The sequence below is a fragment of the Anguilla anguilla genome, chromosome 15 (assembly GCF_013347855.1).
Source record: "Anguilla anguilla isolate fAngAng1 chromosome 15, fAngAng1.pri, whole genome shotgun sequence".
In the NCBI taxonomy this organism is placed as follows: domain Eukaryota; kingdom Metazoa; phylum Chordata; class Actinopteri; order Anguilliformes; family Anguillidae; genus Anguilla; species Anguilla anguilla.
In genome coordinates this window covers 7,815,030-7,829,153 of record NC_049215.1, presented here as the reverse complement: position 1 = coordinate 7,829,153, position 14,124 = coordinate 7,815,030, and the positions used below count along the sequence as shown (strand labels likewise).

Sequence of the window (14,124 nt, the reverse complement as noted above, 5' to 3'; positions counted from 1 at the left end):
CAAAGTCCACAAGAGATGTCACCAACACCATTCCACCATTCCACACCAACACCATCCACCATTCCTGGCAAACTTCAGTGAAGAGTACAGAACACACGTCCACCACCTGGATCGCAGATATTAAAAGAGCACTCCCCTCCTATACCGCTAAACCGCTGCTTCGCAGGTCGACGCGACCCCGCGTTTCTGACACAGCGTGACCCCGCCAGTGCCAACGGGACCACAAAGACGCAGCGGGACCAGGTGTCAATCTCGGGGATGTGTCGTGACTTGTGGTGTTCCCAAATCGAAGCCTAGCATTCACTGGCTGTATTGGGTTTTGATGTCTTGCCAGTTTCAGCATCGCTTGAGTGTAAGCACCCTAGAGGGAATGTGAGAGGGCAGAGACTTGCATTTGCCATAACACAGAACCCAAGGCTTTTATTCGTTTGATAAGGAGGGAAAATATCCGTTGCTTTGTTTCTACTTTTTTTTTTTGCTTTGATTTATTGACTTTTTTTATTGAATTAAATCATCTTTATCAACTGCGTGCCCCAACACAAGTCAAATAAGCCAGCGCTATGCAATGTTAATGTAAATGAAAACTGAAACTAAAACTAAAATTAGCCGTAAAAATATATTGGTAAGCTTAAATAGAAATAAGAAACATACCTATCGGAGAAATTAAAAATAGAAAATGTGCCTCAGAATTTCTAATAAAAGGCAACATAATTTTCTTATCATTTTTGCAGAAAAGATAAAAGCGAGCTGCCTGTTGGGCTTCTAAGCAGTATCAGCCAATAGATGGCAATAAGCTAAATTATGCATTACCATCACACTAACTGTACAGACTTTCCGAGGTTCAACAAAACTGATGAAACTTTGCTGGCTATCGAGGCAGAAGCCCACGTGCCCAGTGTCAGGCGAAAGCAACCAATGGCATCCTGGGATTACTTCTGTGTTACAAAGTATAATCAAGAATGTATTATCAACAGTGTACTGTACCTACGAACACCTGTTTTTAAAAGTCACCAGACGTTTTTGTCAGGTTCATGGTAACATCATTTAATTGTTAGAAGAAGCATTTAATCTTGTCTTTTGTGCATGGCAATATTTACCTCACCTATTTTAAATTGAGGTTGTTTTTCATTTGAATACAGGAAACATACCATTGACTTAAAAACTGAGCAAATAATTTAGCATCATATTGCATTTTTGGCATTTAGCAGATGCTTTTATCCAGAGCAAAATTACAGAATAAGTGCTGTAAAAGTTCTTTACAAGTGTTTATGTTCCCACTTTCTTTCAGCTAAGGCAAAGGTGCTTGATTCTTATTGCAGTATAACTGAAACAAACTGACTCATCTCTTGAAGCTAAAACAAAAACTAAATCTAAGAACCACATAAGTATGGATCTCCAAAATCTAAATTGTATAAAAACTGACAAAGATGACTTCAATCTGAACTGAAACAAAACTGAATTGTAAATATTTTAAAAACTAATGACAAAACTACAATAGCCTTGGTTCTATGCAGTCAGGCGTATAATGGTCAGCCATAAATTATAAATTAATGAAAAATCAAAATGATAACACCTACGCAATACACACCATCGGCCTCACTTAAAATATATAAACTCCCTTCAGTATGACACATAGATTTGTTCACCATGAGTTAATTAATATTTTTAATGATTCTTTGTTTATTTTCCATGTTTATTATTAGTCTAATGGAATCCAGTCATAGTTGATCCTGCCAGCGGCACTCAACCTGAGGTTGGTTAACAAAAAAAATAATGAAAATTCTGCTGAGCCAGAGATTCCGTTAAGTGACAGAAAACACCTCTTCCTCATTCATCTTCGACCTGATCCAGGAACTAACGGAGCCGGTGCCAGGCCCATGATTCCTTTCTCCCGCGCGCGACTGGACGTCGAACCCTGACGCCCAGCAAGTCACCAAGCCACGCGCCGCGCCGTTCCCACAATGCATCACACCGCGTTGGGTCCCTGTGCGCAAGTACGGTCGCTTTAAATAAAGCGAATCCGCGGTACGCAAAGTACCCACTAGAATATGAACATGTGCCGAAACAAAAGAGAAGGCTAGACGCCGCACAAAAACACTGACAGATCTATAAATACTCAAACGCGTCGAGCTAGAAGGGAGCTTTTGTGCGGCGCGCTGCATGTTGATTAGCCCCGCGCCTTTAGCGTAGGATAGATACTCCGCGGGGAGAGGTGTGACTGTCTGCTAAAATAGAATCCCCCGCCCGCCCGCGCGCCCGCCCGCGCGCGCGTGCAGGTCCGGGCCGCATTAGCCTTAATTGGAGGCTCCTGCTTTCACCTGCGCAGACGCCCAACTTCCCCCGGCTGAACCGCCGTTAACGCTTCGAACCCAAGAAGAAAAAAAAAAAAGCACGGGGGGCCGGTGCATTTCCGGCGAGCGCGGGGAGGAGGCGCCGCGCGTGTAATCGCTCCCGATTAATTACGGCGCGTCTCTCCGGGGACCCCGCGGCTTTTCAATAAGCCCCACCAATCACGGGCCGCGCCGCTCTCCCGCTCACCCGAGTTTCGCGGGCCGGGCCAGACGCGCGCGCCCAATTCTGCCGGCGCGCTGATTCATTTGCCTCAGCCCGTTGTTGTCTTTCCACATAAAACGTAGCATTAATTTCCAAACGCAGAACATTACCAGCCACTGTCCACATGAATTATCTTCTTTACTCGTACATTTTGTTTCATCCGGTAAATGATTACCATAAAATGATACACGGTGCTACGAAAATAAAATAAAACTCTCCTGACACGTTATTGGCTGCATTATTGTAACTGATACACACTTGCAGTGTTTCCATAAGCATTGCATGTGATTTCAAACCACAGAAGTCAATTCCAATGATGCTCAAGAGAGAAAGAAACGTGTTCAACACAATACATCTGCATGAATAGTGAACATTTGCTCTCTAAGCACAACTGATTGGTCAAACATTTTTACCGATCTTTTACTCATTGAAACAAATACAAAGACTGGTGATGTCACCAAATGATTCATGCAAAAAGTAGGACAATGAGACCTCTGCATTGGTCTTCATATCGATTCTTCCGTTTAAGGTAATAATAAGACACGACTGAAACAGATGTCTGTGGGACTCAAGCTCACATGCACGAAAACAATCAAAGGACATACCTTGAAAAGCCAGGCTAAACGCACTAAACAACGGCCTCTTATTTTTAACAGCAGATTATCCCAGCAACCGCGCTTTCAGCTGGGGCTTTTCATCCTGCACTTCAGTAGGCCCAATACCTCACATTTCTAATCAGACTCATTCAGACAAGAGAGCCGTGTGGATACGAATGCTGCAGTCTCAATTAACTGAAAATTTGAAATTCATATTTGTCTCCTAATTTCCAACACGCCGCTTATTATTCCCTCGACGGAAAGTTGAAGTATTGTGTGGTTTTGGTGCAATATTTAGTGCAACAGTAAACACTGCAAAGACTCAAGCTTAATAGCGTATCAAAGAAAACTCGTATAGACAATCCCTGGAGATATAAGGACCGCTTAAAAACACTATCCGTTGAATAATGCCCCTAAAGGAGACAGGCTTGTTTACTGTGAGCAGAGAGTTCGTGTGTGAACAGATACGCTGTGCTATATAGGCATTTTCATTTGATGACTCCAAAACCAGGAGGTTAATCTGCTTCTTTTGACTTATATACATATATTTATTTATTACAATAAATATATGTTTTCACATGTACGTGTATACACACAAATAAATATTCACAACTTGTAAAATCAATTCCATTGCACAAGAAGCATCCCTACACCGCCCACACACTGTGCCATAATGAGGTACCCACAAACACAACAATGGCAAGATTCTATTTTTCATCAAATACCAGTGAATCATGACAAAATGGCTTACAGCTAAAATGGAGGGGGTAAAGAATGTGTGAGCAGCATCCAGCAAGGGTCTGTCAGTACATTACCACAGGAATCACGAGAGAACCTGGAACAATCCTTTGTACAGTCCCTCCGTTTCACGTGCAATTTAGTGACTGATTCAGGCCATTTCATACGTGTTGTTTTTCATGGTTTTTTTTGGGGCAACTTTGTAGCATTTGCTCTCCTCATAGACCAGAATGGCTGACCATCCTTCCACGGTCAAATATGAGCAGAAATGAGCAGCAACTTTTGTTTTTCGGTACAGTCGGACGAAGAGAACATTTCACGCTCGGTCTAAGGCTTTGTGCTCCGTGCACACGGAGCGCCACAGCAGAAACCACGGTGCTAAATATAGCAACGCAGCAGCCGCACAACACTTCTCAAGATTAATATTTAACCAGCGCATACATCACCACATGACACAGGTACCCCTTCTTAATGTATTTGAAATGGGAAGTAATATGTCTGCTCCAACTCTAAATTAAGATTTATTGAAAAGAACACAAATATAATATATGCTTTATAATTGCTTACTTTTCCTTTTTGCCCCGAGGAAAATACGTGAGTCAACCTTTAATATAATTTTGAATACAATCAGTGAAAGGCCTAAGAAGGAATAAGGATCTACAAGGACAACAAATCACCTTAGAAATGCTTCCTGCTATGCATGCTATGTAACTACAGTAATTACTTTACTTGCATAAGCAATACCCATGTTGATTTCTGCTACTCAATGGCCACTGATAGTACACAGACATATGCACAGATAAGAACAACAGAATAAACATGTCCGGCAGAGATTAGAAATGCATTCAATATAACAGCTATTGCATTCAAGAGACATGTGTATTTAAAAAAGAAATTGCATGCATACCTCACAGTATATATCGTGCTGTATTTCCTATTTAATTGCTGAAAACAGGGCATTACAATGCAAAGCTGACTTTCAACTTTCTGAAAATCTAAAATATTTGAAAACACACATAGTTACAAAAACATCATTTTCTGTGGCCTAGTATGACTATTAGCCACATCAGAATGTAACAGAACACACCTTTTCCCTTTGCTGAAGGTACAAAGGAGTTTGAGCACATTTGCAAACTAATAAGCAGAGGTTTCCAAAGGAAACTGAAGGAGACACAGACTCATCTGACCCCGGCGAGGCTTGAAAGTGTCACCGATAAGACACCGAAGGAAAACCTCACAGAAACTGTGACCAAATCGTGAAATTCCAGCGACTGTCGCTCAATACTAGACCCGAATGCTGAGTAAGCGAAATGTCCGTTCCATTTCACAGTAACGTTAGGCGGTTGAGTGTGAGGTCTCCCATGTGCCAGAATCACCGCTGAAGCCCGTAAGATCGTTTCAGTGCTAACGTGTGGATGGAGCACGTTGAGCCACACTCCTCAGAAGCACACTGATGGCTCGGTTACAGCACCACTCCACGTTCAGTGCATCGACTTTCAACGGACCAGCGAACGCACTGGCATCAGAGGACATGTTGTAAGAACCGTTCATTTAGGGTTTCTCTCGAACTTCTAAAAAAGCACATAAAAAAGCACATAATCCATTAACAAAAATAAATAAATACAATAAGACTCAAATTGTTGTGTTTGGAGGATGTGAAATTGTCAGGGACAACACTGCATTCATCATCACTGGGCACTGCGCAAAGGAATATTATTAGAGACAATAATCGCAGAACTGCGCTGATGATAAAAATTCTTATTTCGGTCCATCACACATGACTTGAGTCGTCCGTAAAAGGGAAAAGCTCCGATGAAACTCTCCTGATTTAACAGTGCCAAAGCCAGGATTTGTGTAAGAAATTATATGGTAGCTGAGCATAATTGGCGTGCCACTCTGGCAGGGGGAATTGTGAATCAATTGCAGTCCAAGTAATTTAACATCTGTAAAGTTGGCCCAAAAACGATTGCTAATTTTCCATCAGCGATTCAATGATCTCGCCCGGGAGAGACGGCTCCGGCCTCGGCTTCAGGCTTAACAGGCCCGTTAACAGTAAAATCATCGTTTACTTTTCACTTTGGTTCTGGAGATGGGCTGTGAAATCCATACCTGCCTGTGGTGTCTGATTGGTGTGAGAATTTCATAATGCTATGACTGTCACAACAAAAAAAAAAAAACACAAAATCCATGCTAACTACTGGCCATATAATGTGACATACACTGAAAAGAAACAAAGCATTTTCTGTTTTACAGCACAGTACATATGTATATATTTTATGCTTTTTAGAGCATAAAATATATACATATGTGCTGTGTAGTAGGTGAACTAATCTTGCAAGTAGTTTATTAACTGGATTTAATGCAATAAATGTACATTGTGCTAACTGCAAATACCGACTCAAACTGTAAGTGCTGAGATCTTGAATTTCCAAGGACAAAAAAATGGTTACTATGGAAACAGTTTCAATAGCCTAAACTGAAAGCGTCTGGAGACTAAAACTGTACATAAATTTTTTATTCATATATTGTTTTAATGCTAGGGGATGCTGAAAGTTTCTTTTTTAGCAAGTTATTTTTATGGGGGTGGGATAGGGTTTGTACAAGCCCAACTTGCATCTTGTAAAATAAAAAAATCATGAGTACGTTTGCCAAAGTGATCAGAAAACTACAGTATGATTCAGGATTCTACACATCAACACTTTCAGGTAACTGCTGAAAGGCTATGGTAGTGCGTATGTGGCAACAACACAATGGCATCTCCAGAACACTGGGGAAGAGACCTACATCAATTACACTGCACAATAATATATCCTTTAATACAGACGACCGTGATTATGTTTTATTTTCTTTTTTTACTGCAGATTAGTAAAAATCAAAGACACAATGTTACTAAGCACTTGTAGCCATTTTTCATTTTAAGCATTGTAAGATATCCATTTTAAAAAGACCATTATATAGGTCAGCAATGGGCAGACTGACAGAGATAAAAGTAATGGTTTTCCACATGAAAAGCCAAGCATTTCCTAAAAAGAAATGAGACCAGTATTAAAATCAATACTGTCTTTTTTAATGCAGAGTGAGTAACTTGGCTTGCTAGCGCTTGAAATGGACAATGAGCCTTTTTCTGTTTCTTCAAAGGCTATTTTGTTTCATCAGCATCGTGACTTGAAAGGGAAAAGAAAAAAAATGGTTTGATAAGTTTCTTTATCAAACTCAATGTTTCCTGCCCCAATCTTAGTAAATATGTAAGAAAGAATGCACGTGATGTCACACAAGTACTCCTGTCAAAATAAAATGTTGAAGGTCTTCCCAATAAGTCGTACTTACACGATGGTTACAACCTACTTACCTATGCAATCACGTAATTGCAAAGTCACAGATAAATGTAAAGTTAAGTGAGTCAAAATAATAAGAATTGTGCAGGAAATGCTGATTACAGAAGATCTCTGCCATAAAGGCCTTTATATTCACCATCTACTGTATATGACATATTTCTGCATTATTCCGGACAAATACTTATTCCAAAACATCTCAGACTGATATGATTGCTATGTACCAATGAAAGCCTAGTCTGCAATGCAGATGTGATAGTTAAAAAAGCAACATACATGAGTTTGTGTTAAACCTATGTGCATAAAACAGTCCGAAACTATAATGTGGATGATCTGATATAAAAAACAATTATGGACAAATGAGCAAAAATAAGTCATGTGCACAGGCTGGTGTTAAGCATGCTCTGTGAAAAGTCATTATGTAGATAGGAGGTGTGATAAAAAAATGATTGTGGTCTGGCTGGTAAGCTACTATGTGTATAACCAGACTTGAGAAAAAGAAGAAGTATATAACCATAAAAGGTTTATTTATAGGGATGATCAGATGAAAAGCCAGTTCTGTAGATGAGTGACTTAAAAACACGTACAGTAATATGAAAGAGCGCGTGACAAACGATCAGGTAAAACGGGTAAGCGGACGACTGGGCGAAAGGGGGCACCTACAGACGAGTGGGAGAGAGAGCCGAGATTCGGACAGAGCGATGAGAAGGTTGCTACGTGGGTAAGTAAGTGTGAGATAAAAAGAAAAGTGGTTATACGGCGAGCCAGTGAACAGCTGTCAGATGGGCAAACGGTTGAAGGACCCTTTTGTGTGGCTGCGCACACGAGCACCCTGACGAGGACGGCCCGGTGAAGCGGTGTGCGGTCGCCAGGAAGGGTGGTTCCTGAGCGCGGTTCACGCTCCTCATAACTTACATAACGACTGCCTCAGCTTCTCGACGCGACCGCAATCGCACAAACCCTCTCGTCGCCAAAAAAAAAAAAAACCATTTCCAAAATATTTTATTGTTATATCAGCCCTGTGGGCTGAAGATAATCTCACTCCTTTTCTGGATCACTGAAGAATTCTGTGACACCACAGCAGCAAGACGAGCTCCCTGAGGCGGGCTTAACCTTCTTAAATTAATTATTTAATTTAGCAAATGAAACAGGCCTGACACAACTACAGCCCCGTAAAACACAAATTGACATTTTATCCCGCGTTAAACAGATGTAACTCGCATAAAACGCACTGTAAGCACTTAAGGAAAACAGCAGAAGAATATGCTGTGAATCACAGACACAACCGCGTGTATAAAAACCCTTTTATTGAGAAACGAAGGTAACTTGCCAACAGAAAAAAAGCACTATGGATGCTGTATTTTTAGGCTGGTTGTTTTTAGAATTGCAGGTTAAGCTACGCATGTCATGTGGTTGTTTACTGGAAAAAGCATTATCTCAATAGCCTTCTTTTAAGCGGGCGTATCAACTCTGATGAAAAGCCATACTCCATAATTTAGCAAAAACCATTTCATATCACTCTGCCATCCTGGGCTTTAAATAGGAGAGTAAATTGAGTATTTCAGTTACTTTCCCAAAAGAAAGATTGCCTCATTACAGCAGGGTTGCAGCTTTATAAAAAAAACAAAATCAAACAGAGGCAACAAAAATAGGTTCCCGCTGATTTAATACTGCTCCTAATTGTTTTTACTGTATACGTATTTCCATGCATTAAACTTGTGATACTATCGTCTGGTACTTTGTATCTCTCCAAAACAGAAGGGTAAGGCCTCTGCTTATTGTCCCCAACCAGCAGTGATTCGATCAAGCAAGTGGCAACACAGTCCTAGGCTTATGCTCTTCCACCCTCCATTTTAAATCCAATATACTGTACAGCGTGATGGCATGGACAGCATGCATTTTAAATTATTCAGCACTATTACATAACAAGCTGCAAAGTACATGAAGAAAAACATTCCACAGAAAAACTGTCCCTCGCTGTCAAATGATTATCTCGGTCTAGGACTGCATTGTACGGTCTGTTTTCTTTGGCTTAATGAAAGCTGGGTATCAGGGAAGCTCATACCCTACAAATCAAATGCATGCAGGTCAGGAGCAATTCCGGCTAACCCCATTCAGTGAACTACAACGTCTCACCCGCCATTAGCACTGACAACCCTGTTGAGACACTGACCCCATAATCTATAACAGCAAGATTCATTTCTGGTATGACCATCTTTTAAGAGACGAAGACCAGAATGACAGTAATAAAACAAGCAATATGACAGTACTAATGCAAGCAATAGAAACACAGGGCTATGATTCAAACATTATTTAAATTGGAGCCATTTTTGTTGTAAGGACAGTGTTGTGAAAGGGCTACTCAAAGATATTTAATTTCAGCTATCTGTATTTTTGAAACCATTCACTGAATTTCTAATCTAATGTACCCCTTCACTCAGCTTTGTAGTATATAGGATGACCTGTCTAACATTTGTGGCCTAGATACAGTAGGTGCCTGTGAAGCTTGTCATATCTTTACACGTAGATTAGGAAGGCTGGGAACAAGTCCAAAATAAATCTTAATCATCTCTCACCATGTCACACAGTTCTACATTTATAAGATGCTGAAATAGCCCATGTTACTGCCAGTGAGTGACCTTTGTTAATCTGTAGAGCACAATATAAATATTTCTCCCGTTGTCGACTGGTTATGAAATAAAATGGCAGAACTGTGTTGGGCAGACTTACCTGTGGTTTCAACAATTCCCTCCAGGATAACGACAATTTCGAACTGCTCGGTCTGCATGGACCGCTGAGACAGTTCGTAAAACGGGCTCTTGGTGTCGATCACGTGGCAAATCGTGAGCGGTGAAACGAGGAAGAGCTGGTCCGCCCCGGTGCTGAAGCCCACGTCCAACTCTAGCTGATCCAATGGCAGGAACTCGCCTTCAGGCGTCTGCCGCGACTAAACAAGCGTGTAGAAAGAAAGGAAATATCAGAGTAATCACCGTTATCCACTGAGCCAGACTGACAGCTATTCACATCTTGTCAGAAATCAAAGCCATCAATCATTTGAAGATGGACAGAGTCTGAGTTTTAAAAAGATTTTCATCAAATATATCTTTTTACGAGGTTAAAATTAATTGGATAACATGGGTTTTTATTTTGGATTCTAGGCTCCAAACAAATTGTTGAATTATACTTCAAGAAACCACTGATTTATACAGAAAAACTTGCATTTGCTAAAGAAGTCTCAATGTCTGACATCAATGAGACGCGTCTTCCCCATAAATTATACATGTATAATTACAGTAAAGTAGTATATTGAAAGTAAAGTGATAAAAATAGTGCATGCCTCGCTTTCAATAGAATACTTCGCTGATTATATAAACTAGCCTGCTGGAAGAAAAATTATATAAATACATCCACCACACAAATACATATGTAGGCCTATAAATACCCGTGTATTTCATTTTGTGGCAAGTACCACAACAGATTTGAAATTGTAAACACATTAAACAACAAAATGGCCTGTTTGGCGCTAAGATAATAACGTTTGCACAACAAATATTGTGATAAACTGAACTGTTTATATATATATATATATTAATGAATGCTAAATAAATAAATAAACTGTCCACAAACATGCTGGCAACTGTACTTTCACAAAAATAGATTTAAAAATGTAATAATTACCACTATTGTTCTGACTAATGGATTACCCCCAGTTCGCAGTCACTCTTAAATTACTTATTTGGGTAGCTTTGATGGGCCAATTAATAACTTAGACTGTGCGTAAATGCTTTTCTGGAATAAAAAGTGTTAAATGCATGGAGGAATGGCACTTACTTTCAGTAATTTGCAGCGAATCTGTGCCGAGACCATATGGCTATTGCGTAGGTTGCCAACTCTAAACATAAGAGTCAGTTTCCCATCTCGCATTGAAATAACCGCATGTTCACTAAACATCAAAGTCTCTGCCCTTTTCTTTGGCTGAGACATTTTTATGAACATGCAGCCAATCAAAAAGGCATCTACGATTGATCCCAGGATAGACTGAAAGAGGAACAGAATTATCCCTTCCGGACATTTGTCCGTTATGTACCTATAGCCGTAGCCTATGGTAGCCTCTGTCTCAATAAAAAATAAAAACGCCGATGGAAAGTTGTACACATTGGCAACGCACGGCGTGTACTTGTCATCGTGGGCTCGGTTGAGATCTCCTCTAATGTATGCAATGACCCACCACATCGACGCCATAAAAAGCCATGCCACCGTGTAAGTTAGGATGAAAATGAATAAATTCCAGCGCCATTTCAGATCTACTAGCGTGGTGAATAAATCTGAAAGGTATCTACTGGTTTCACCGCCCAGGTTTCCGTGCTGGACGTTACATCGCCCGTTCTTGTCCACGAAGCGCTGCCTCTTTTTCTTCTTCTCTGGCGCCGGCTGGTTGAATCCAGAGCCACTGGACGAAGTGGTCACTACCTGGTAATCGTCCCCAAATTTCTTTCGAAGTGCAGACATAATACGAAGAAAATAGTCAGAGAAATGATCTCTAGGATTCGAAACTGCAGTCTGCCCCCCCTCAGTACCTTGGTTTTACTTGACGCAGTAGACTACTTGTATTGTATGCGCTTTAACTGTATCCAAAACAAGGCAAGGAGAAGTAGTTTAACTGCCAACCGCTTGAGAAGAAACGGTCACGGTGAAACGCACAGCCTTTCCTCAGAATCCAAATACAAATTCCAAACCGAGGAAAGGAAAAAAATAAAAATGCAAATACAAATATTGTGACATGGGTTAGAATAAAAATCTATCATCTGTCCAGTGGGTAATTACGTAAAAGAAAATAACAGTAGACACTGGACTCGCAGTTACGCTGCACCAGCTGCAGTTTAAGGTTTGAACCGTACGGTAAATTCTTTGGCGAGCCGCTGATTAGTCATCCGCTCTTCTTAGACGATAGATGCAGGTTGGTTATGGTTTCAATGGGAAATCCACACCTTGAGTCTTAAGTTGCGCGGGTTCATAAGGCAATTAACTTCTTTTTCATCAGAAACACAAGAAACGATTACAACGTTAACGGCAGAGCATAGTTTTGACGAGAAGGTTCCATACTTCTGTGATGGGGTTTATGCGTTGGTGTTGGACACGCGTCGGTTCCCAACCCTCCGCTTTTTCTTCTCCTGGTGCGCATAGAAGACGGGCATTAAGTTCATTAAGGATTTCAGTCGACCTTGGATTTCCCGTCCAATATGACTAAATTCCCCAGATCCGTTCCTCACCGTTGCTCACAGACGACGCGCGTTTGCTGTCTTTCTCCTCTCGTGTGGCAATCAGCGCTAGGCATGGGAATCAGGTGCGGGAGATGTAGAGAAGCTGGCTGCTTGGTTTTTACTCTGTTTTTCACTCCACGGCTTCTGCGCACTGCGCGCTTCTCCTGCGGAAATGCACGGCTGCGCTTAGCCCAGCGGTGCCAGTGGAGAGGCATGCACTTTTGGGGCGTGGAGAAGAAGGAAGGGAGGGGAGAGGGGTATATGTCCCTACGCTGATGTATGGCTAAATTCTATTTCCAAAAAACTTTGCATTGTTCGTTCGTCATCTCTTTGTGTCGAAGTTGATATGTATTAAATATATGGATGTAATTTACGCTGTATATTTGCTGTGCACTCCCGAGCGATTTAGATAGCTTACAAGTTTACATTTTTTCAATGTCCACAGCGGGGTAACTAATGAAGCGTTTTGAGCTAAATACCTTATCTAAAGCTAAACTGGTAGTGCAGTACCTGCAGTATTGGGTTAAAAGCTCCCTTTCTTTACCATGCCAAATTGGCACCCACAGGAGCTGAGTTTCATATTTATATTTCAGAAATATATATTGACATATAACCCCTAAGTGGTAGTTCCCAGATGAATGCAAATATACAGTAAAATGATTTTGTAGTTATGTTTACCAATACCAATACCTTTAGCTAAACTTGCACTGAATAATGTTTTTAACAGAATGTCAGGAAGAAGAAAATGTTATGAAACTGGAACTGGAGACATTGGAGATACCGCATTTCCCTCAGAGTCCACTGGGGCAGTGACATGAGATTGCAGGGTCGGGATGCTCGGGGGTCAGGGGTTGATCTGGGGGCTTTGAACCGCCCATCCCCAGCCAATTTAGTTTAAGAACATACACACAACATCTTACAACAGACAGTGTACCAGCAAAACGACTAATTATGCTAATTATTATGCTAATTATTGTGGGATCTAAATTGTCTACATTTTTTAAAGATTTTTTTGTATATATATATATATATATATATATATATATATGTACTGTAAGTATATTTTTAGACATGAAAAATTGTATTAAATGTATTTTTGAATAATTCATATTTTTGTATTGAACTGTTTCTAAGCCTTAAAGCCTGATTAATGGTGTATTTATTTATTTATTTAATAAGGAAGCTTGGTAATAACCTAATATCTATGGTAATAACCTAATTATTAGCCTCTTTACTGATAAACTATCTACATATAGTTATATATAAATAAATAAATTATATATTTGTTCTGTGATGCACTTTATACAGTCAACTATAAGTGAATCATGCACAGCTTTCACTACAGTACACACACATACACACAGTGCCCTCCAAAGTTATTCACGCCCTTGATAAAGATCATAAATATTGGACAAAATCAATAAAACAAGTACTGAGCTGTATTTCTCCTCATAATTGCGGAACATATTCAGTTCTAATGACAATTCAGTGGACTCCACCACAATAACACTTTCCTCACATTATTAATGTCTTAGTGCTGCCGGTTGGCTCATTCGGTTAAGGCACCATGCTGTGGTGCATGGATGAGCCCCATGGCTTTGGATCGAATCTGGGCCGTGTCAGGGTCCACTGTGACGGGGAGCT

The 14,124-nt window shown here is 40.5% G+C and overlaps 1 protein-coding gene across 1 annotated transcript in view; it reads right to left on the bottom strand.

Moving 5' to 3' along the window:
* The window catches only part of LOC118214659 (G protein-activated inward rectifier potassium channel 1), a 32,616-nt gene extending 19,934 nt beyond the window's left edge, over positions 1-12,682 (bottom strand). The window contains exons 1-2 of the mRNA XM_035394792.1: positions 11,051-12,682; positions 9,950-10,166 (exon numbers count right to left, since the gene is read on the bottom strand). Coding sequence (XP_035250683.1) covers positions 9,950-10,166; positions 11,051-11,728 — 895 coding nt within the window. The 5' untranslated portion in view covers positions 11,729-12,682. The remainder of the gene's footprint in view (positions 1-9,949; positions 10,167-11,050) is intronic.
* Positions 12,683-14,124: the final 1,442 nt, after the last annotated feature.